Genomic DNA, 18,644 nt, shown 5'->3' on the forward strand with positions numbered 1-18,644 from the left:
ATAACCTTTCCAATGATATCTCACATGATCCATTTTGCACAAAACATATCTTAAGTTGTGCCATACAATATCTCTATGAAGAATATGGGCTTAGTGCCACACCTTCCTCTTTGATTACACTGTTAGGACTAAGCAGCAGACTGGCCCCTAGGCCCCAGATGGCAGCACGGTGTATTAGACATGTGAACGGGTCCAACAGAGAGCTAGATGGATGCTGTGGTAATGGACTACCCCCTGGTGGTGTCTCCTTGATACTGCAGGGAAGTTTAGCACAAGCCAGTGACTCAGCTATTGAGTTTATTGTTACACTTGAGAAAAACCAGCAGGTACACCAAGGTAATAAATAAGTAAGAAAATACCAGCTAAAACAGAAGGCAGCAGTGCCAAGTGTGTGTGTGTGTGTGGGGGGGGAAGAATCACCTCTTATAGAAATGGTAGCCAGCAAAGCCCTGTTTTTGCTAGATTCGCACAAACACTAGATGCAATTGCCATCCTACCAGAGACTTTCCTACTATGTTAAAAGGCCAGTTTTCATGGGGAAAATTCCACTCATTTTCACTCTCATTTCAGGTTGGATGAAGGATCCTGTATTAGTTACTGGCCTCAGTTGCTACACCTCCACCTTGATGCAAACTCCAAGTCCATTACCCTGGGAAGGGGAGGATAGAGGAAGGGAGAGGAGGGCAGTCCTTGCTTTGTAATGAATCCCCCCTTTTGAGGCAGAAACAAGCCATGCTGTTAATGATGGGTCTGTAGTGCACTCATGTCTGCTAGGAAATAAGTGGAGACTAATGAAGGCCATTACACCCAAGATCTTGGTTTACATTTATAACAAGGGGACCAGAGGTAAAGCCAGCATTTGAGCCCTTCAGGAATGGTCCTGTGGTTAGGGTGCTACTCTAGGACTCAGCAGACCTGGGCTTTGCTACAGATTTCCTGAGTGATCTTGGGCAAGTCAGAGTCTCTCTGCTATAGTCCCCCATCTGCATAATGGGGATGATAGTCCTGCTCCATCTCAGAGGGCTGTCGTGGGTCTCCCATACAAGGTTAATGGGGGCTACAGATATACCTAAAATAAAAAAGGTTGTTGTAGGTATTTCCCAAGCATCACAAAGCAGCCAGAAAGCTGCCCCTGTGGGGCAGCTAGGGATTCCCACGACACAGGGGGAAAGTCAGTGTGATTGGTTTCATGGCACCTGCTTCCTCAAACAACCCAGCACAGAGGGTGTGGCAGAAGTGGGGCCAGAGCAGCCTCCTCACTACCTGCTTCTTTTGGTGGCGAAGGTGCACAATGGGAAGCAGGGCTGGACCACAGTGTCCTTACAAGTTAGCAGAATCCTTAGATAGATTCAGCCTGCAGGTAGCTCCAGGATCTGAGAAACTGAAAGGCGACTTAGCCACAGATGCCTCCTCCTCCCCATCAGCCCAGCGGCAACATGTTCTGCTCCAGCCAGCTCAGTATTTTTATTCGCATTTTACAGATAAGGAAAATGAGGCACAGTGAAGGTAAGTAACGTACCTTGGGTGAGTTAAAACAACAAGTTTGTGGCAGAGCCAAGAATGTAAGCCAATGTGCCTCAGCTCCCAGATGTGTTCTTTAGCCACTAGGAAAGTTTTCCTCTCCGCTTTCAAGGATGGTATAGATGAGGAAAAGACCAATTAAAGGAAGGGAGATCTCCTCTCACAAGGGGGGCATTTTAAATCAAAATCATTATGTATTTTGTAACAGGAAAAAAGGGAATTGTAACCTGAATGTAGCTCTCTAACTTTTAACTAGAGGATGACTCAAGGAACAGCTAATCTATATTTTGTTGGTGAAAGAGAGAAGCTTTTGAGCTTACACAAAAGCTCTTCTTCAGGTCCCCAAATCTGTGTAAATTCAAAAGCTTGTCTCCCTCATGAATAGAAGTTGGTCCAATGAAAGATATTAGCTCAGTCACCTTGTCTCTCTAAGATCCTTGGACCAACATGGTTACAACAATACTGCAAACAATATTTATTTTGACAGGGCTTTAAGGGAAAATCTTGAAATGGTCACCTGTCGATGAAACATGACACAATTGAAATCTGACAGGTTCTAGGGAGCAAAGACACATTTCACTCAAAGACAGTGTTGCTGTTAGAGAAACCTAATTTTAGAACATGGGTGGGCAAACTACGGCCCGTGGGCTGCGTCTGGCCCATCAGACCTTTTAATCCAGCCCTCAAGCTCCCACCCAGAAGCAGGGTTGGGGGCTTGCCTCGCTCCGCACGTGCTGTGGTTCCGTGTGGCTCCCGGAAGCAGCGGCATGTCCCCTCTCCAGCCCCTATGCAGAGGGACAGCCAGGGGGCTCTGCACTGCATGCTGCCCCCATCTCAAGCGCCAGCTCTTCAGCTCCCATTGGCCAGGAACTGTGCCAACAGGAGCTGCAAGGTGGTTCCTGCGGACGGGGCAGCGCGCAGAGCCCCCGGCCACGCCTTTGCGTAGGAACTGGAGAAGGGGACATGCCGCTGCTTCTGGGAGCTACTTGAGGTAAGCGCCGTCTGGAGCCTGCACCCCTGACCTTCTCCTATGCCCCAACCCCCTGCTCCAGCCCTGATCCCCCTCCCGCCCTCCAAACCCCTCAGTCCCAGTGCGGAGCACCCTCCTGCACCTCAAACCCCTCACCCTCAGCCGCACCCCTAGCCGGAGCCTTCACCCCCTGCTGCACCCCAACCCCCAGTGTCATGAGCATTCATGAACATTCACACAATTTTCATACGCAGATGTGGCCCTCAGGCCAAAAGGTTTGCCCACCCCTGTTTTAGAGGTAAGCTCTTTATCTGAGATCATTTAGATGGAATGTAGGTAATGAGATATTTCTTTAACTGGAGTTGAAAGTAAAATGATCTTGAAGGAATTTTGTGCAATCTTTATCGCTGGCATTTAAAATTTCCACCATTGTTGGAAATCTACAACCACTTCTTCTGTTTTCTCTTGCTGAAGTGATTGCCTGGGTTAGTTGGAGAACCCCTTTATCCCTCTTTCTTTCTCAGATAATGTTCTTATTTACCTAGCTCCAGTTCTGAAAAGAGTTTGGAGTTGCTGGTCTGACAGAGTGGAACCATTCCCTCAGCAATTGCCCTTGCAGTGCCCAGGGATAGGCTGGACACTGAGGAGGACAAAGAACAAGAAAGCAAAACCAATTTAATCTTTGACCATCACTTCCAGGTTTCAGCTGGGAACTAAAGGGCGGGAGGTAGTGGGGAGATAATGAAATCCTGCAGGAAAGGCCATTTTCAACTTTCCTGATGAGGCTGAAGTGAGCAAGTACAACACAATCCCATATAACCAAAATCTGGGTAACCCAAATACTCATGTGTTCCCCAGGGTTATATTCTTTTTTCCTGTAAGGGAGTCTCCAAAACCAGAGGGCAGCGAAGAGCTCCCTGGCAGCTGCCGAGGCCGACTGGCAGAGGCAGATGTTTGATGACTTCCTGAAGGCTAGTGCCAAGAAGCAGGCCACACTCTGGGTTTCCACCCTCTGGATCTCCTGGCCAGCTTTCCCAAGGCAGACAGGCACTGAGAGAGGGATGGAGGTGATAAAAACACAGCCTCTCAGGGCCTTGGGACAAATGTGTAGTCACACAACTTAATGTACTACTGGATGGTGCTCAGATATTATGGTGATGCGTGTGGTCTAAAAACCTTTATAGAACAGAACAGAACAGTAAAAATGGATGCTGGCAGGCTTTGCAGATCAGCCAACTTTCAAGGAGATGTCCTCCAATCAAATAGGCCAGCTCCCCTGAATTTCGGAAGGATTCAGGTGTCTTCCAAGACTTCTGGAAAAAGTGCTCTGTCTTGGCAAATCTCACAAAAAAAGCCCTTTCTAATAACATTTCCAGCAAACGATGTTTGCATAAGCATATCCTTTGGAGGCTTAGCTAAACCTCTGAACGTTTTGCTGTTTGCTATCACGATTAGCAAGGGAGGGGATTATCACTTGTAGTAGTCTGTCTGTTTTTACTATTTTAATTACCTTTTGGTGAATGTAGATGTTGTGAAAGGCACTGGATTGACAGCCCTAGAGACAGAGGTCTTCTCTTTATTTATAGAACAGGTATAGCAAACACAATGGTATTGTGCATGTCTGCCAAACCACACCACAATGTGCCTTTATACCTTTACACAATGTGCCTGCAGAGACCAGGTCTAGGGGTGAAAGAGGAATTCAGTCTGCTGAGCACAGACATCTCTTCTGAGACTGTCAACAAGTCTGCTAATTAGTGCCAAAGGACATTTTTCTCTGAATACAGTAGGAAGAGGGCCTGAAACATAAGCCCATGTATCAGAGGCTTGGTATGAGGCCTCCGGCCTGGGCTAACGTAGTCAAACCTTTGCTGATATAAAGCAAAGTTAAGTTGTGAGCAAGAGGCAGGCCCTGCTCACAGAATCTGGCAAGAACAGGGCTAATACTGCAGAAACACACATTCCTAAGTAGTGCTAGGCACAAGAAGATATACGCAAACACATTCCAGAAAGGTGGTACCAGAACACCTCGATACCAGCACGTTCCCCAGACATAACAGGAACACACTGACCCATCCTAAAGATAAGGTCAGGATGACAGCATGATGGATAGAGATGTTTTGATCAAACCAACATGTACGAGGCAATGGGTGGCACCCTAATACGTCAGAGGGTGGCACCTGATACGTCAGAGGCAATACGTAACTTGTTGGTGTATAAAGATGTATCTCAGAGGGAGTGTCTTTGGCCAGCCAAGGGGTCAGTGAAAAGTCCTGCCACTGACTGAGCTGCGTCCACTGTCATGGGCACACATGTGCTAGTGTAACTCTAGACATTGATCCAGGGAGCTAGGACCGTGCTTCGCTGCCAATAAACCTGGCTGGGTGCCTTCGTACCTTAATGGATCTTGTGGTCATTGGACTGTTCGCTCGAGGTCTGCTGTGCCAGCTGTCTGCGCAGAGCTGGGACAGCACACAGAGAGAACACACACACACACATGCAGCCGAACATCTGACGACACTGAGAACTGAAGAAACCACCACATTCATGTTGTGCAGGCCACCGAACAACCAGACCTTGGTCACCACTGACATGGACAGGTGACTTAGACACAAATTTCTCTATATCCTATTGCTGATCTCCCAAGCCACGCAGCCTCCTACACCCCAGTAATACTGCTGTAATTAAAGCAGCCAGTAGACGTGTGTGCTTACCAATCTGTGTGAGAATCATCAATCACCAAAAGGATCTTGGGTTTCTGAGCCACAGGAGTGGGGCTTGCCGAGTGCTCCATCAGTCCTGCAGCTGCTTGTGTGGTCTGCTTCATGGCACTGGAGATGGAACTGAAGATACTGGTTCCAGAAGAGGAAGAGGGTGATGGCTGAGATGGTTGCTGCTGTTGCTTCCTCTCATTTGCTGGAGAACCTGGAGAGCTAGTGGAGTTATCAGGACGCTGAAGATCCATCATATAGCCATTGGGCAAGTTGGCCACAAAACTACTGTCCGAGAGGCGCCTTCGGAGGAAATTCATTGCTGAAGCTCAGGATGGAGAACTTCTCCACAACACAAGTGAGACTAAATAACTGTATTCCACAGTCCAGAGGGGCTTTTGGAGTCACTATAGCTTAGCCAGAGAGATGCTGTCACCCTTGAAATCGTGTTTGAGGAAGAAATACAAATAGACCTTTTTTCCTGTGGGAGAACAAGAGATACTTGTGTGAGATGCAGATAAATTGTTTCACATTAGAACAACTCACTGAGCCTTTAAAGAACATCCTAAGGCCTAAAGCTTAGTCAACACTTGTGTAAGTGGAGAAGGGTCATTACTTTATATACAGGGTATCCTACACCAACTTGCTAGCAAGGCACATTGGCCAAGTGGGTAGAAGTAGGTAGGCTTCATGGCCTTTTCCTGCCCCCATGTGTTACTGAATTGTACACAGCTCCTCCTCCAGTCACAACAAAAAGATTAAAATAGCTAGAGCCATGCAAATCAGTGGATATCCACTTTATATCTGTGGATCAGATGCGGATACAAATTTTGTATCTGTGCAGGGCTCTAAAAATAGCTGTGTCTATTGATTTAGTGTCCCAGTAGCTAGTGTTTCAGAGGAAGTTGGAAGAAGAAGAAGAAGAAAAAAAAAGAGTCCCATAATACATTTGGCTATTTCTACAACACTGTTCACCATGGAGAAGAAAAATTCTTTTCATTCCAGCTAGCAATCTGAGTCTATTCTGAGGCAAGAGAACTGAGACAAATATTGGATACCTTGGAATTTCAGCAAATGGATTGGCTAAAAAAACCCTGTTTGTTGCTGGCTTGTTAAAGGGACTCTGAATTTTGAGAAGCAAACATTCTAAACACAACCATTAGTGGGAAAAAAATCCTGGAGCAAGGCTTATGTGACACTCCAAAACCAGTTTTCAAAAAAAGCTTCATTCTGTACTTGGCTCTGTATGTGCAATTTTGTGTGTCCCCAATATCTAGATTTTGGGCTTGATGAATATTAGGTAGCTAACTAGAGATATTATCACACTATCTGATTGGCTAGTTCACTTCAGGGGCATACACAAAATTGGAAGCACAATTTTTAAAAGGCCAAATTGAGGCTGCTTTGCAAACTTGGTCCTCTAGATTTAAATGCTTCTTTTAGGAATAAGGTGTATTACTCTGCTCATCTTCTCCAATTAGGTCAATGAACAAGGAGAAATTTAGACACCTGGATTTTTTTCTGAGCCACTAAACTGTCTTGTTATTTATGGAAAATGCATCCAGGATTTCAGAGCAAACTAATGCCACATGAGTTAGTGGAATCACTTCACTATTTCACAACTGGAGACACTGGGGCCAGGGAATAGGATTTCCACAGGGACTCTGCAAGGCCCCCTTCTCTGCTAACACAGCATACACCTTTGGGTCTTGTCTAGGCATAGCAGGGAATGAGTAGGGAACCAAAAATGATACAACAGCAACATAACGGTAGTCAATCATGTTTATGTCTTGGATACCAGTAACAGGTAACACAAGGGCATTTATTACAGCAGATGTCTGGAGCAGTGAAAGTGATGGCTGCCTTTTGAATCAGTGGGGGCCATTCCTAGTGTCACAGTTACAGGTATAGAAGCACCTTGGACTCCTCTCAGGTCTCTCTGTGTGCACCCCTCAGGTCTTAGGCCTCAAGCCTTTATTTCCCTGGAATCCTGCAATTCTCCAACTCTTAGACCAGGCCTCAGGCTACCCTCTTCTCCTCCCATATACCAACTGTGATTTCCCTACAGGTCCAACTGGGCTTGGCACCTGCAAGTCTTCTTTTCGGGAGATGTGACCAGCAGTTAATACAGTGGCTAGATAGCATTCTTAAAGGTAAGTATTGTTTAACCTTAGTAGCAGGAACACAGCATCCGAGAAAGGATTTAAAAACAGAACAGTCTGTGCACATCTATCTTACTAAGGTTTACCGTCCCCTGGAAGGTTACAAAGGCCCAGCTGCTTCAGACCCCTTCTGTAGGGCCTGTGTCTGTATAAGCCTCTTCCTCTCAAACAGACCGTGACAACTGCCTTTCCCTTTCTCTTGACAGTGATTTTTAACCAATTAGTGGCCTTTTGATATTCTGGTTCCCATCCTTGGCAAAATAAGCTTTGTATCTTTACTGGTGACTGGAAGGAGCTTCCAGCTAATAGCTCAAGTATTGCTCCTTAATGACCCCTGCCTTGTTTACTGGGAGGTTACTTATTGAGAAATATTGTCTTGCCTTCCTGCTAATTTCCTAACCACCCTGCTATGGAACTAAATCAACATATGCATATGGTAAATGTTCCAGTAATTTAATATAGTTACACATACACCCACACCCAACACCATAATCAGGTCAAATACAGTATGCTTAAATTATTACAGATCAGCCTCACAGCTTTCACATCTAGTAAAATGGAACCATTCCACCCCATGGTTCAGACTTAACCTTCTGACTGCCACTGTCCTGACCACAATAATAACAACAAATCTCTGTATTAGCAAAGATGTTATCCCAGGTGGTAACCACAATGGCAGAATGGTGAGTGAAGGTTTTCTTGAAGAGTATGGGTAGCTTAATAGAAGGGCATTGCACAGGCTTCTCCTGGGGGAGGTGCATATGTCATTTCTCTGCATAATACAGAAAGAGAAATGGAATAAATACATAACTACTCTACATGACACATTCATGTAGATAACTCGCTGATCGCCCCTCTTTCTCAGTATGAGGCAGGAGCACGCGAGAGGGGAGGGCTCCTGCCTCATACTGAGAAAGAGGGACGATCAGCGAGTTATCTCAAGTGCCTATACACAAATGCAAGAAGCCTGGGAAACAAGCAGGGAGAACTGGAAGTCCTGGCACAGTCAAGGAATTATGATGTGATTGGAATAACAGACACTTGGTGGGATAACTCACATGACTGGAGTACTGTCATGGATGGATATAAACTGTTCAGGAAGGACAGGCAGGGCAGAAAAGGTGGGGAAGTTGCACTGTATGTAAGGGAGCAGTATGACTGCTCAGAGCTCAAGTATGAAACTGCAGAAAAACCTGAGAGTCTCTGGATTAAGTTTAGAAGTGTGAGCAACAAGGGTGATGTCGTGGTGGGAGTCTGCTATAGACCACCAGACCGGGGGATGAGGTGGACGAGGCTTTCTTCCGGCAACTAATGGAAGTTACTAGATTGCAGGCCCTGGTTCTCATGGGAGTCTTCAGTCACTCTGATATCTGCTGGGAGAGCAATACAGCGGTGCACAGACAATACAGGAAGTTTTTGGAAAATGTAGGGGACAATTTCCTGGTGCAAGTGCTGGAGGAACCAACTAGGGGCAGAGCTCTTCTTGACCTGCTGCTCACAAACCAGGAAGAATTAGTAGGGGAAGCAAAAGTGGATGGGAACCTGGGAGGCAGTGACCATGAGATGGTCGAGTTCAGGATCCTGACACAAGAAAGAAAGAGCAGCAGAATACGGACTCTGGACTTCAGAAAAGCAGACTTTGACTCCCTCAGGGAACTGATGGGCAGGATCCCCTGGGAGAATAACATGAGGGGGAAAGGAGTCCAGGAGAGCTGGCTGTATTTTAAAGAATCCTTATTGAGGTTACAGGGACAAACCATCCCGATGTGTAGAAAGAATAGTAAATATGGCAGGCGACCACCTTGGCTTAACAGTGAAATCCTTGCTGATCTTAAACACAAAAAAGAAGCTTACAAGAAGTGGAAGATTGGACAAATGACCAGGGAAGAGTATACAAATATTGCTTGGGGATGCAGGAGTGAAATCAGGAAGGCCAAATCCCACCTGGAGTTGCAGCTAGCAAGAGATGTTAAGAGTAACAAGAAGGGTTTCTTCAGGTATGTTAGCAACAAGAAGAAAGTCAAGAAAAGTGTGGGCCCCTTACTGAATGAGGGAGGCAACCTAGTGACAGAGGATGTGGAAAAAGCTAATGTACTCAATGCTTTTTTTGCCTCTGTCTTCACGAACAAGGTCAGCTCCCGGACTACTGCACTGGGCAGCACAGCATGGGGAGGAGGTGACCAGCCCTCTGTGGAGAAAGAAGTGGTTCGGGACTATTTAGAAAAGCTGGATGAGCACAATTCCATGCGGCCGGATGCGCTGCATCCGAGAGTGCTAAAGGAGTTGGCGGATGTGATTGCAGAGCCATTGGCCATTATCTTTGAAAACTCATGGCGATCGGGGGAAGTCCCAGATGACTGGAAAAAGGCTAATGTAGTGCCCATCTTTAAAAAAGGGAAGGAGGAGGATCCAGGGAACTACAGGCCAATCAGCTTCACCTCAGTCCCTGGAAAAAATCATGGAGCAGGTCCTGAAGGAATCAATTCTGAAGCACTTAGAGGAGAGGAAAGTGATCAGGAACAGTCAGCATGGATTCACCAAGGGCAAGTCTAATCTAATTGCCTTCTATGATGAGATAACTGGCTCTGTGGATGAGGGGAAAGCAGTGGACGTGTTGTTCCTTGACTTTAGCAAAGCTTTTGACACGGTCTCCCACAGTATTCTTGCCAGCAAGTTAAAGAAGTATGGGCTGGATGAATGGACTATAAGGTGGATAGAAAGTTGGCTAGATTGTCGGGCTCAACGGGTTGTGATCAATGGCTCTATGTCTAGTTGGCAGCCGGTATCAAAGTGGAGTGCCCCAAGGGTCAGTCCTCGGGCCGGTTTTGTTCAATATCTTCATAAATGGATCTGGAGGATGGTGTGAATTGCACCCTCAACAAGTTTGCATATGACACTAAACTGGGAGGAGAGGTAGATACGCTGGAGGGTAGGGATAGGATACAGAGGGCCCTAGACAAATTAGAGGATTGGGCCAAAAGAAATCTGATGAGGTTCAACAAGGACAAGTGCAGAGTCCTGCACTTAGGACGGAAGAATCCCATGCACCGCTACAGACTTGGGACCGAATGGCTAGGCAGCAGTTCTGCAGAAAAGGACCTAGGGGTTACAGTGGACGAGAAGCTGGATATGAGTCAACAGTGTGCCCTTGTTGCCAAGAAGACCAATGGCATTTTGGGATGTATACGTAGGGGCATTGCCAGCAGATTGAGGGACGTGATCATTCCCCTCTATTCGACATTGGTGAGGCCTCATCTGGAGTACTTTATCCAGTTTTGGGCCCCACACTACAAGAAGGATGTGGAAAAATTGGAAAGAGTCCAGCGGAGGGCAACAAAAATGATTAGGGGGCTGGAGCACATGACTTATGAGGAGAGGCTGAGGGAACTGGGATTGTTTAGTTTGCGGAAGAGAAGAATGAGGGGGGATTTGATAGCTGCTTTCAACTACCTGAAAGGGGGTTCCAAAGAGGATGGATCTAGACTGTTCTCAGTGGTAGCAGATGACAGAACAAGGAGTAATGGTCTCAAGTTGCAGTTGGGGAGGTTTAGGTTGGATATTAGGAAAAACTTTTTCACTAGGAGGGTGGTGAAACACTGGAATGTGTTACTTAGGGAGGTGGTGGAATCTCCTTCCTTAGAAGTTTTTAAGATCAGGCTTGACAAAGCCCTGGCTGGGATGATTTAATTGGGAATTGGTCCTGCTTTGAGCAGGGGGTTGGACTAGATGACCTCCTGAGGTTCCTTCCAACCCTGATATTCTATGATTCTGTGATACCCACATTCTAGTACGAGGGACATTTAAGCAGAGTTTCTGTCTGCAGACCACCAAGGTCCAAGTTTAGCGTTGGTTATGGTGGTGTGCAGTTCACATATAGACAGAGTCCAATCACAGCATAATGCCATAATTTGGTACATTTGCTTGGAGTATTTGGCATCAGGTGGCAAACAGTGGAGGGTCAGCAGAAATCTACCTTCAATATCAACAGTGACGCGCACAGTAATATACCATTTTATATCTTTCGTGCAGCTTTTTGGGAAGTTGTCCGCTGTTCCACTGCTAAAGCATTCATTTCCTGCCATTACTGCTATCAGCCATTAGAGGGAGCCTGTGGCTATTGGTAATAATCATGATGGGTAAAATTTTTGAAATCACTTAAGTGACTTAGGAACCAAAGTCCCATGAAACTTGCAGCTCCACATTTGAAATTTTTACCCACTACTTGGTGCTTGTATAGTTCTTATCTCCTCTACAAACCTGACATCTTCTAAGCAAGGGACAAAGTAATATTAACTAATCTGTATGGATCAACAACAGGAAATAACAAAACAGAGTGAAATAATTTAAAATAATAAATACAAGTATCCTACACTACAGAAAGCGTGTGTCATTCAGGAACAGAGATGCAGTGGTGCATACTGGCACTGGAAAGCAAGGAAAAGGAATAGAAATTAGTTATTCTGTACTGCCACATGGAAGACATAGATGGAGACGAGTAAATGAGTCCATTCTCCATGGACTGGCGTGGGCTTGGAGTTCTGTGGAGATGGTGCTCTGGGGCTGCCTCTGTGCCACTGACTGAACCCTCCAAAATCAATGTATTATTGATAAATTCCAAAGGAAGATAACCCCACTGTGGCAGGAAGGTTGCTGACCAAGGCTCTAGAAATTCAGGAAGGATTTGACCTCCAACTCCATCTGTAAAAGTGTGTGTGGGGGGGAAATGACAAAAGGTGTGCTCGTTTCTTTACGAAACCCTTAGGAAAAGAGTGTACCGTGAGGGGATATTTTCATCAGCCTTAGGTTAGCGTAATTAACAAAGTAATTGAAATCCATTTTTTTAAATTAAGGTAATTGTAGCTCTGCCATACCAATATATTGATTATCACTAGTCCAGCTACAGAGAAGGGTTTATCTAAGATGAAAGAAAGATCAGTAATTGAATACATAAGTAAAAGGCCAACAAGCACCCTGCTTACCGGAAAACATCAAAAACAATCTATTCTGCATTACACCCACCCTGTACGTACGCGCCTTTGTTCTTTAGCTCTACAGACATGTACATCAGAACAGGGGCTTCATTTTCACTGGGCCAACACATCCTGCAGCTCCTAGCCACAACTGCAGCTGAAGTCAACGTGCAACATCCATGAAGAGTTCACAAGCCCCATTTGGTCTTTGTGTAACTCCACTGATTGCAGTCAGCAGGAGGGGGAACAATATCCAGGGTCCAAATATTCTATGATCGAAACAGTCAGGATCAATGTGTTGGTCATATTATGTAAATTATTTAGTGAGATTATTTGCATATTTGCAAATAATTTGCATACAACCACAAATTTAAGCTTATGATCAACACCCCTTCCCCCAAACAGTGGCAGGGTTAGGGTATGGAGCTGCAAAAAGCTTGACAATTATGGCTAGGACAGGTTTGACACAGAGAATGCCCTATAGAAGTCCAGAGGTCAGAATGGCAAAGATTCAAACCTCAGTTCTGGACAGACTTCCATCTGCAGGTCCCAAAACACTTTGCACACATGAATGAATTTATCTCACAGGAATGTTGTGAAGCTATCACCCTCGCTTTGCAAAGAAGAAAACCGGGCAAAGATAGGAGTATAATTTAGCTCTCCTCAGTCACCATCCTATGTTTTAACCTCTAGACCGAACTTCCTCCCCTTATGTGAAAGGCTGAAAACCAAAGGAAAGAGTCAGAGACTTGTCTACACCAGTGGCTCTCAACTTTTCCAGACTACTGTATCCCTTTCAGGAGTCTGATTTGTCTTGTGTACCCCCAAGTTTCACCTCACTTAAAAACAACTTGCTTACAAAATCAGATATAAGTGTCACAGCACAGTATTACTGAAAAATTGCTCACTTTCTCATTTTTACCATAGAACTATAAAATAAATCAATTGGAATATAAATATTGTACTTACATTTCAGTGTATAAGTACATAGAGCAGTATAAACAAGTTATTGTCTACATGGAATTTTAGTTTGTACTGACTATGCTATGTAGCCTGTTGTAAAACTAGGCAAATATCTAGATGAGTTGATGTACCCCCTGGAAAACCTCTGCATACCCCCAGGGGTACACATACCCCTGGTTGAGAACCATTGGTCTACACTATTGTTAAAGTCAATGTAACTTACTTTGCTCAAGGGTGTGAAAAAAACACGCCGAGCCACATAAGTTACATTGACAAAGTGTGTCAACACCACGCTATGTTGGTGGGAGACACACTCCCGCTGACATAGCTTATGCCTCTCATTGAGGTGGAGTAATTACATTGATAGGAGAGTGCTCTCCCATCGACATAGTGCGTCTTCACCAGACGTGCTACACTGGCACAGCTGCACTGATGTAGCGTGGAAGTGAAGACAAGCCCCAAACAACTCACAAAACTGGAGCAGCTCAAGAGACTAGTGGAAATGCAAGGGGATCTGGAGCTGACAGGGAAAGAAGGTTTTCGGGAGCTCTTCAGCTCATTCTTGACCAACCCCCTCTCGCTGGTGTTCAAAACAGAACTGTGTCAAGAACTGTGTTTCCTCAGTTGGTAAGAGGACCTCTGCAATTCAGGGCCTTTGAGGGCAAAAGTTACAGGGGAAAATGCAGAGAACCTCTACAAATAAATGAATGAAAGTTCCAAGATTGAAAAAACAAACAAAAACCACCCCCGCCTCCCACCCCTGGAAATAATTTTGCCCTCTGGGAAAGAAAGCGAAAAATGAAGAACAAAGAGAAAGAGTAAGAAATCAGAAGGGGGAAAAATCAGGCAAACTCAAAGACAGCAAGAGAACCCATGAAAACCCAGCCATATACAGAGATACAGAAGGAAACAAAAACAGAGGCAACAGGAACAACTGCTTGCGCTGACATTGAAGATTATAGCAGAAAGGGGCTAATGAAATTAGAATATGATGCAAAGATGCAGATTATCTTTATTATCGAGTTAAATTTCTGGCTAATTTTTACAAAGGATATTAAGGGAATTAAGCAACCAACTCCCAGAGCATTTCAGAGGGGATTGGGCACTGAACTGCCTCAGGCCATTTCTCAATAATTTAGCAGCAAAAATCCAAGCCATCTTTAAACTTTGACATGTGTTTAAAAACAAAACAAAACAGACATGTTCACTTACACCTTTTACTATCCCTATGGGTGAGCTGGAGCCCAGAGGAAACAGAAGCAGGTTGGCTGATTTCTGCTAAGTGAGTTAAGAGTTCCCCTGAGCCTTTTATGTATGCCAGCGGGAGGCACTGAACTGACAGACTCATGTCAGACTGCATCCAGGACCCTGCTCCTAACGACTTCAAATGAGCAATGTTCAGATCAGGAAACAATGGACCTCAGCCTCCTTGCATCTGAGATCAAGAGAGTCACTTGCATAGGTCTGCCACAAGGGGGTGGTGCTCTTTGTCTGGCAACCCTCATGGTACCGCATCTATTAATACACCACACATCTTTCAGAGTGCAGAGCGTTGAACATAGATTCACATTTGAAACAGCCAAATGGGCCCAGTTTTGTTCTCTGTAAGACTGATACAAATCAGGAGTGAATTTCCGTGGAATAGCACAGAATGTGGCCTTTCCACTTTTCGAAGGAATAGAGAAAGACACATTTGGGAGTCCAGCAATTAGTCAGGTGACTAGTATTACCAACCCTGAGTTTCAAAAATCATGAGTCAGGGCTCAAAATCAAAATCATGAGATTTTTTTTAAAATGCTTACTTTTTAAGACAAAGAATCCAAAGTTATTTCTTATTTGCCTTCTGGTTTCGGAGCCCTTTGGGTTCACAGGGGATCACATTTCCAAGATTCTCTCCTCAGCCATGAAGACTAGAAAGGTTTCAGAGTAGCAGCCATGTTAGTCTGTATTCGCAAAAAGAAAAGGAGTACTTGTGGCACCTTAGAGACTAACCAATTTATTTGAGCATAAGCTTTCGTGAACAGCTCACTTCACGAAAGCTTATGCTCAAATAAATTGGTTAGTCTCTATGGTGCCACAAGTACTCCTTTTCTTTTTGCGAAGACTAGAAACTTCTTTAAAAATGAAATCTGAGGTTGTTACATAATCACTCAGTTACAGGAGCTTGGGCTTTAAGAACATGCACAGAACATCATGAGACTTGTAATAAAATTGCGAGAGGTAGCATCACCGGGAGCTCTGTAGTCCATTAGTTAGGAAGATCTTCTGTGGCACTGCTGGTTTTCCACATCATAACCTGCTTATCAGCAAAGCCAGAGACAGCTCAATGAGAGCTAGCAATGCTGGGCAAAGAAATCCAGTGTTAATCCTTGGAAAATACAGAGACATCTCCATATTAAGGGTCTGTGGAACTGGCACACTGTCTTCATTCTTTATCTCCCTAGAGTAAAAGGGGCCTTTGCAAACCCAAGGCTTGCTTTGCAATATTGACACGAATGCTCCCATTAAGACTAATACTTGTATGTATGCTGAGGGTACTCCCCCACATCAGATCAAAGGAAAGCAGGCGGCAGCAGTGCAAACTGGGAAGTTTATGCAAATCAGCATTCCGTAAATTTAATAGGCAAAGCTGTAAAAGGGACCCAGCAGCGTTCAAAAGCTCCAGGCTGTTTTTTTTTTCTCTCCTCAATCCAGTCTTGGATTTGATGGCAGCTCATACAATCTGTTGGTCTTTTAGTCACCTGCAGAAAGTGTATAAACCTTGATTTCATGGTGACAGGAATGAAAGTGATACCAGGCTTGGCATTAATAAAGCAGAGACTTCCTTCATGGAGAGAGATACGGCTTTGAAGTGCATTGATCTGAATAAAATCAAAAAGCTGGATGTATTTAATATGTAGAGCCTGGCAATGTGCATTAGGGCTCATCCAGATAAAAGATGCCTATTGGACTGACGACTCATTGGTTCTCACAGGAATCAGCAGAGGCCTTTCCGGCCTCATTGCTGTTCTTTCCTGATGGACACGTAAAATACTTTTCTCTATCCCCAGGCCATTTCCACACTTCACGTGTATTTTAGATCCATCACGATACATCAATTATTTAAAAGAGAGGTAAACGGGATTATTTTCTTGCTACGAGCTAAAACAGGTTTCAGAGTAGCAGCCGTGTTAGTCTGTATCCGCAAAAAGAAAAGGAGGACTTGTAGCACCTTAGAGACTAACAAATTGATTTGAGCATAAGCTTTCGTGAGCTACAGCTCACTTCATCAGATGCATTTATGCTCAAATAAATTTGTTAGTCTCTAAGGTGCCACAAGTCCTCCTTTTCTTTTTGAGCTAAAACAGATTCTCAGGTTAGTTTCAGACTTTACACTGAACTTAACTATTAATCAAGGACCCTGGATGGGATTTTGATAAGCACCTATGTGATTTAAGAGCACAAATCCATTAATTCTGATACATTTTTAAGACTAGTAGGGATCATTATGATCATTGAATTTGACCTCCTGGATAACACAGGCCTTAGAATTTCACCTCATAATTCATGCATTGAGCCTTTGTTTTCCTAATTCACTTAGTGAATAGGCATGTACAAGACCAAAAAAAAAAAAAAAGGTCTGTTTCCCAAGGATTTTAAAATATAAAGGGTTTAATAGTTTTCTCCTATAAGTCTCAACTCCAGTTGACACAGACCTCCTTTGCTTTGCTGGGATCTTATATTCCACAATTCTGTTATCACAGACAACTCATTTGCTCCCCAAGAGATTTGACACATGCTAATCTTTCCCTTTTCACTCTTTCACCATTCCTGACCACCTGACTATCCTGGGTTTCGAAGCTGGTCTAGCCTGGGGAAGGAGGACTGCCCCTTTACATACCTAATATGCAACACACGTGCTCATGCATATGACAGATGGCTGGGAAAAAGTTTTCCTCCACGTGCTGTGATGCAGGCATCTGCTATTCCGGCATACACATGGGGACATAGCTCCATTAGCATTAACTGCTACATATCAAGAGACGAACAGGCCTCTGGAATCTGAGCACACTTAGGGCTTGTCTACGCTGGCACTTAACAGCGCTGCAATTTTCTCGCTCAGGGGTGTGAAAAAACACCCCCCTGAGCGCTGCAAGTTTCAGCGCTGTAACGTGCCAGTGTAGAGATTGCTGCGCTGGTAGCTACTCCCCTCGTGGGGGTGGGTTTTTTAGAGCGTTGGGAGAGCTCTCTCCCAGCGCTCTGCTGCAACTACATAAGCCTCACTAAAGTGCTGCCACGGCAGCGCTTTAACTTTGCCAGTGAGTTGACACCACAATAAAAGACTCATGCCTGGCCCAGGTCAGCTGACTCGGGCAAGAGGGGCTCAGGCTGCAGGACTATAAAACTGCAGTGTAGACATTTGGGATCAGGCTGGAGCCTGGGCTCTGAGACCCCATGAAGAGGCAGGTCCCAGAGCCCATGATCCAGCCCAAACTTGAATTTCTGCAGCTCAGTTTTATAGCCCGTGAGCTTGAGTCGGCTGACCCAGGCCAGTTGTGGCGGTGCCTTGGGTCATTTATTGCGGTGTAGATGTACCCAGTGTGGCTTGTTTGGTAGTAGGACGGGGAGAGGGAAATCCAGTAATGAAGCCTGGGAAATTTTACTGCACTCTGATGTAGACTTCTGGTGCAAGGATAAGAGAATCTCAAGTCAAGTTCAACTAAGTTCACTAGGAGCGATAATAGACTGCCTGTCTACAAATCTCACACATATGAAGAGGGTTTTAGGAGCATCCTTTCACTGCAGCTGTTAAGGAGTGCACTGTGTGGAGGAAAACAACTACCCTAGTTATTAGTGTCTGGTTCAGACCCTGTTGGTATCTGTCGTTGCACCTCTCACCTCTTCGGTGTGGCGTTGCAGGGCTTTTTTCAGTCTAGCACCTCCTGTAGTCTTTCTGGTGCCACAACAGTCTCTCATTCTCTGTGGCCTAGCCCTCTGGCCAGGTCACTGCTCAACCATTCTCCTTTTGAGGTTAACAGAAAGGTCCCAAATAGGAAACCTCAGAGTCTAGTGGCTTTTGAACCTGGCCCTCAACCTCTGTCTGGGGCCCACAATACTTGGCCTCCTCTCCTTCTGATGTCTATACATTCCTTCTTGGTCTGCAGAAGGTCAACCCATGCCCACCCTCTCCACTGTATTCCAGCCCAGGAACCCTGTTTAGACAGCCCAGGACTGTTCCTTCAATCTCGCTGCCATTCCCACTGGGTTGCGCCTACCTTTTGTACGGCTTCTCAACATCTTTCCCCGGGTCTCTGGATTTTACTAGCCCTGCCTGAAATCTATGGTTCCTCACCACTTATTAGGCAGC

General features: G+C 45.1%; 1 protein-coding gene across 1 annotated transcript in view; it reads right to left on the bottom strand.

Moving 5' to 3' along the window:
* The window catches only part of SYN3 (synapsin III), a 280,530-nt gene that overhangs the window by 247,269 nt on the left and 14,617 nt on the right, over positions 1-18,644 (bottom strand). Inside the window, exon 2 of the mRNA XM_074941255.1 lies at positions 5,206-5,683. Coding sequence (XP_074797356.1) covers positions 5,206-5,522 — 317 coding nt within the window. The 5' untranslated portion in view covers positions 5,523-5,683. The remainder of the gene's footprint in view (positions 1-5,205; positions 5,684-18,644) is intronic.

This window comes from Natator depressus, chromosome 1, assembly GCF_965152275.1.
Source record: "Natator depressus isolate rNatDep1 chromosome 1, rNatDep2.hap1, whole genome shotgun sequence".
NCBI lineage: Eukaryota > Metazoa > Chordata > Testudines > Cheloniidae > Natator > Natator depressus.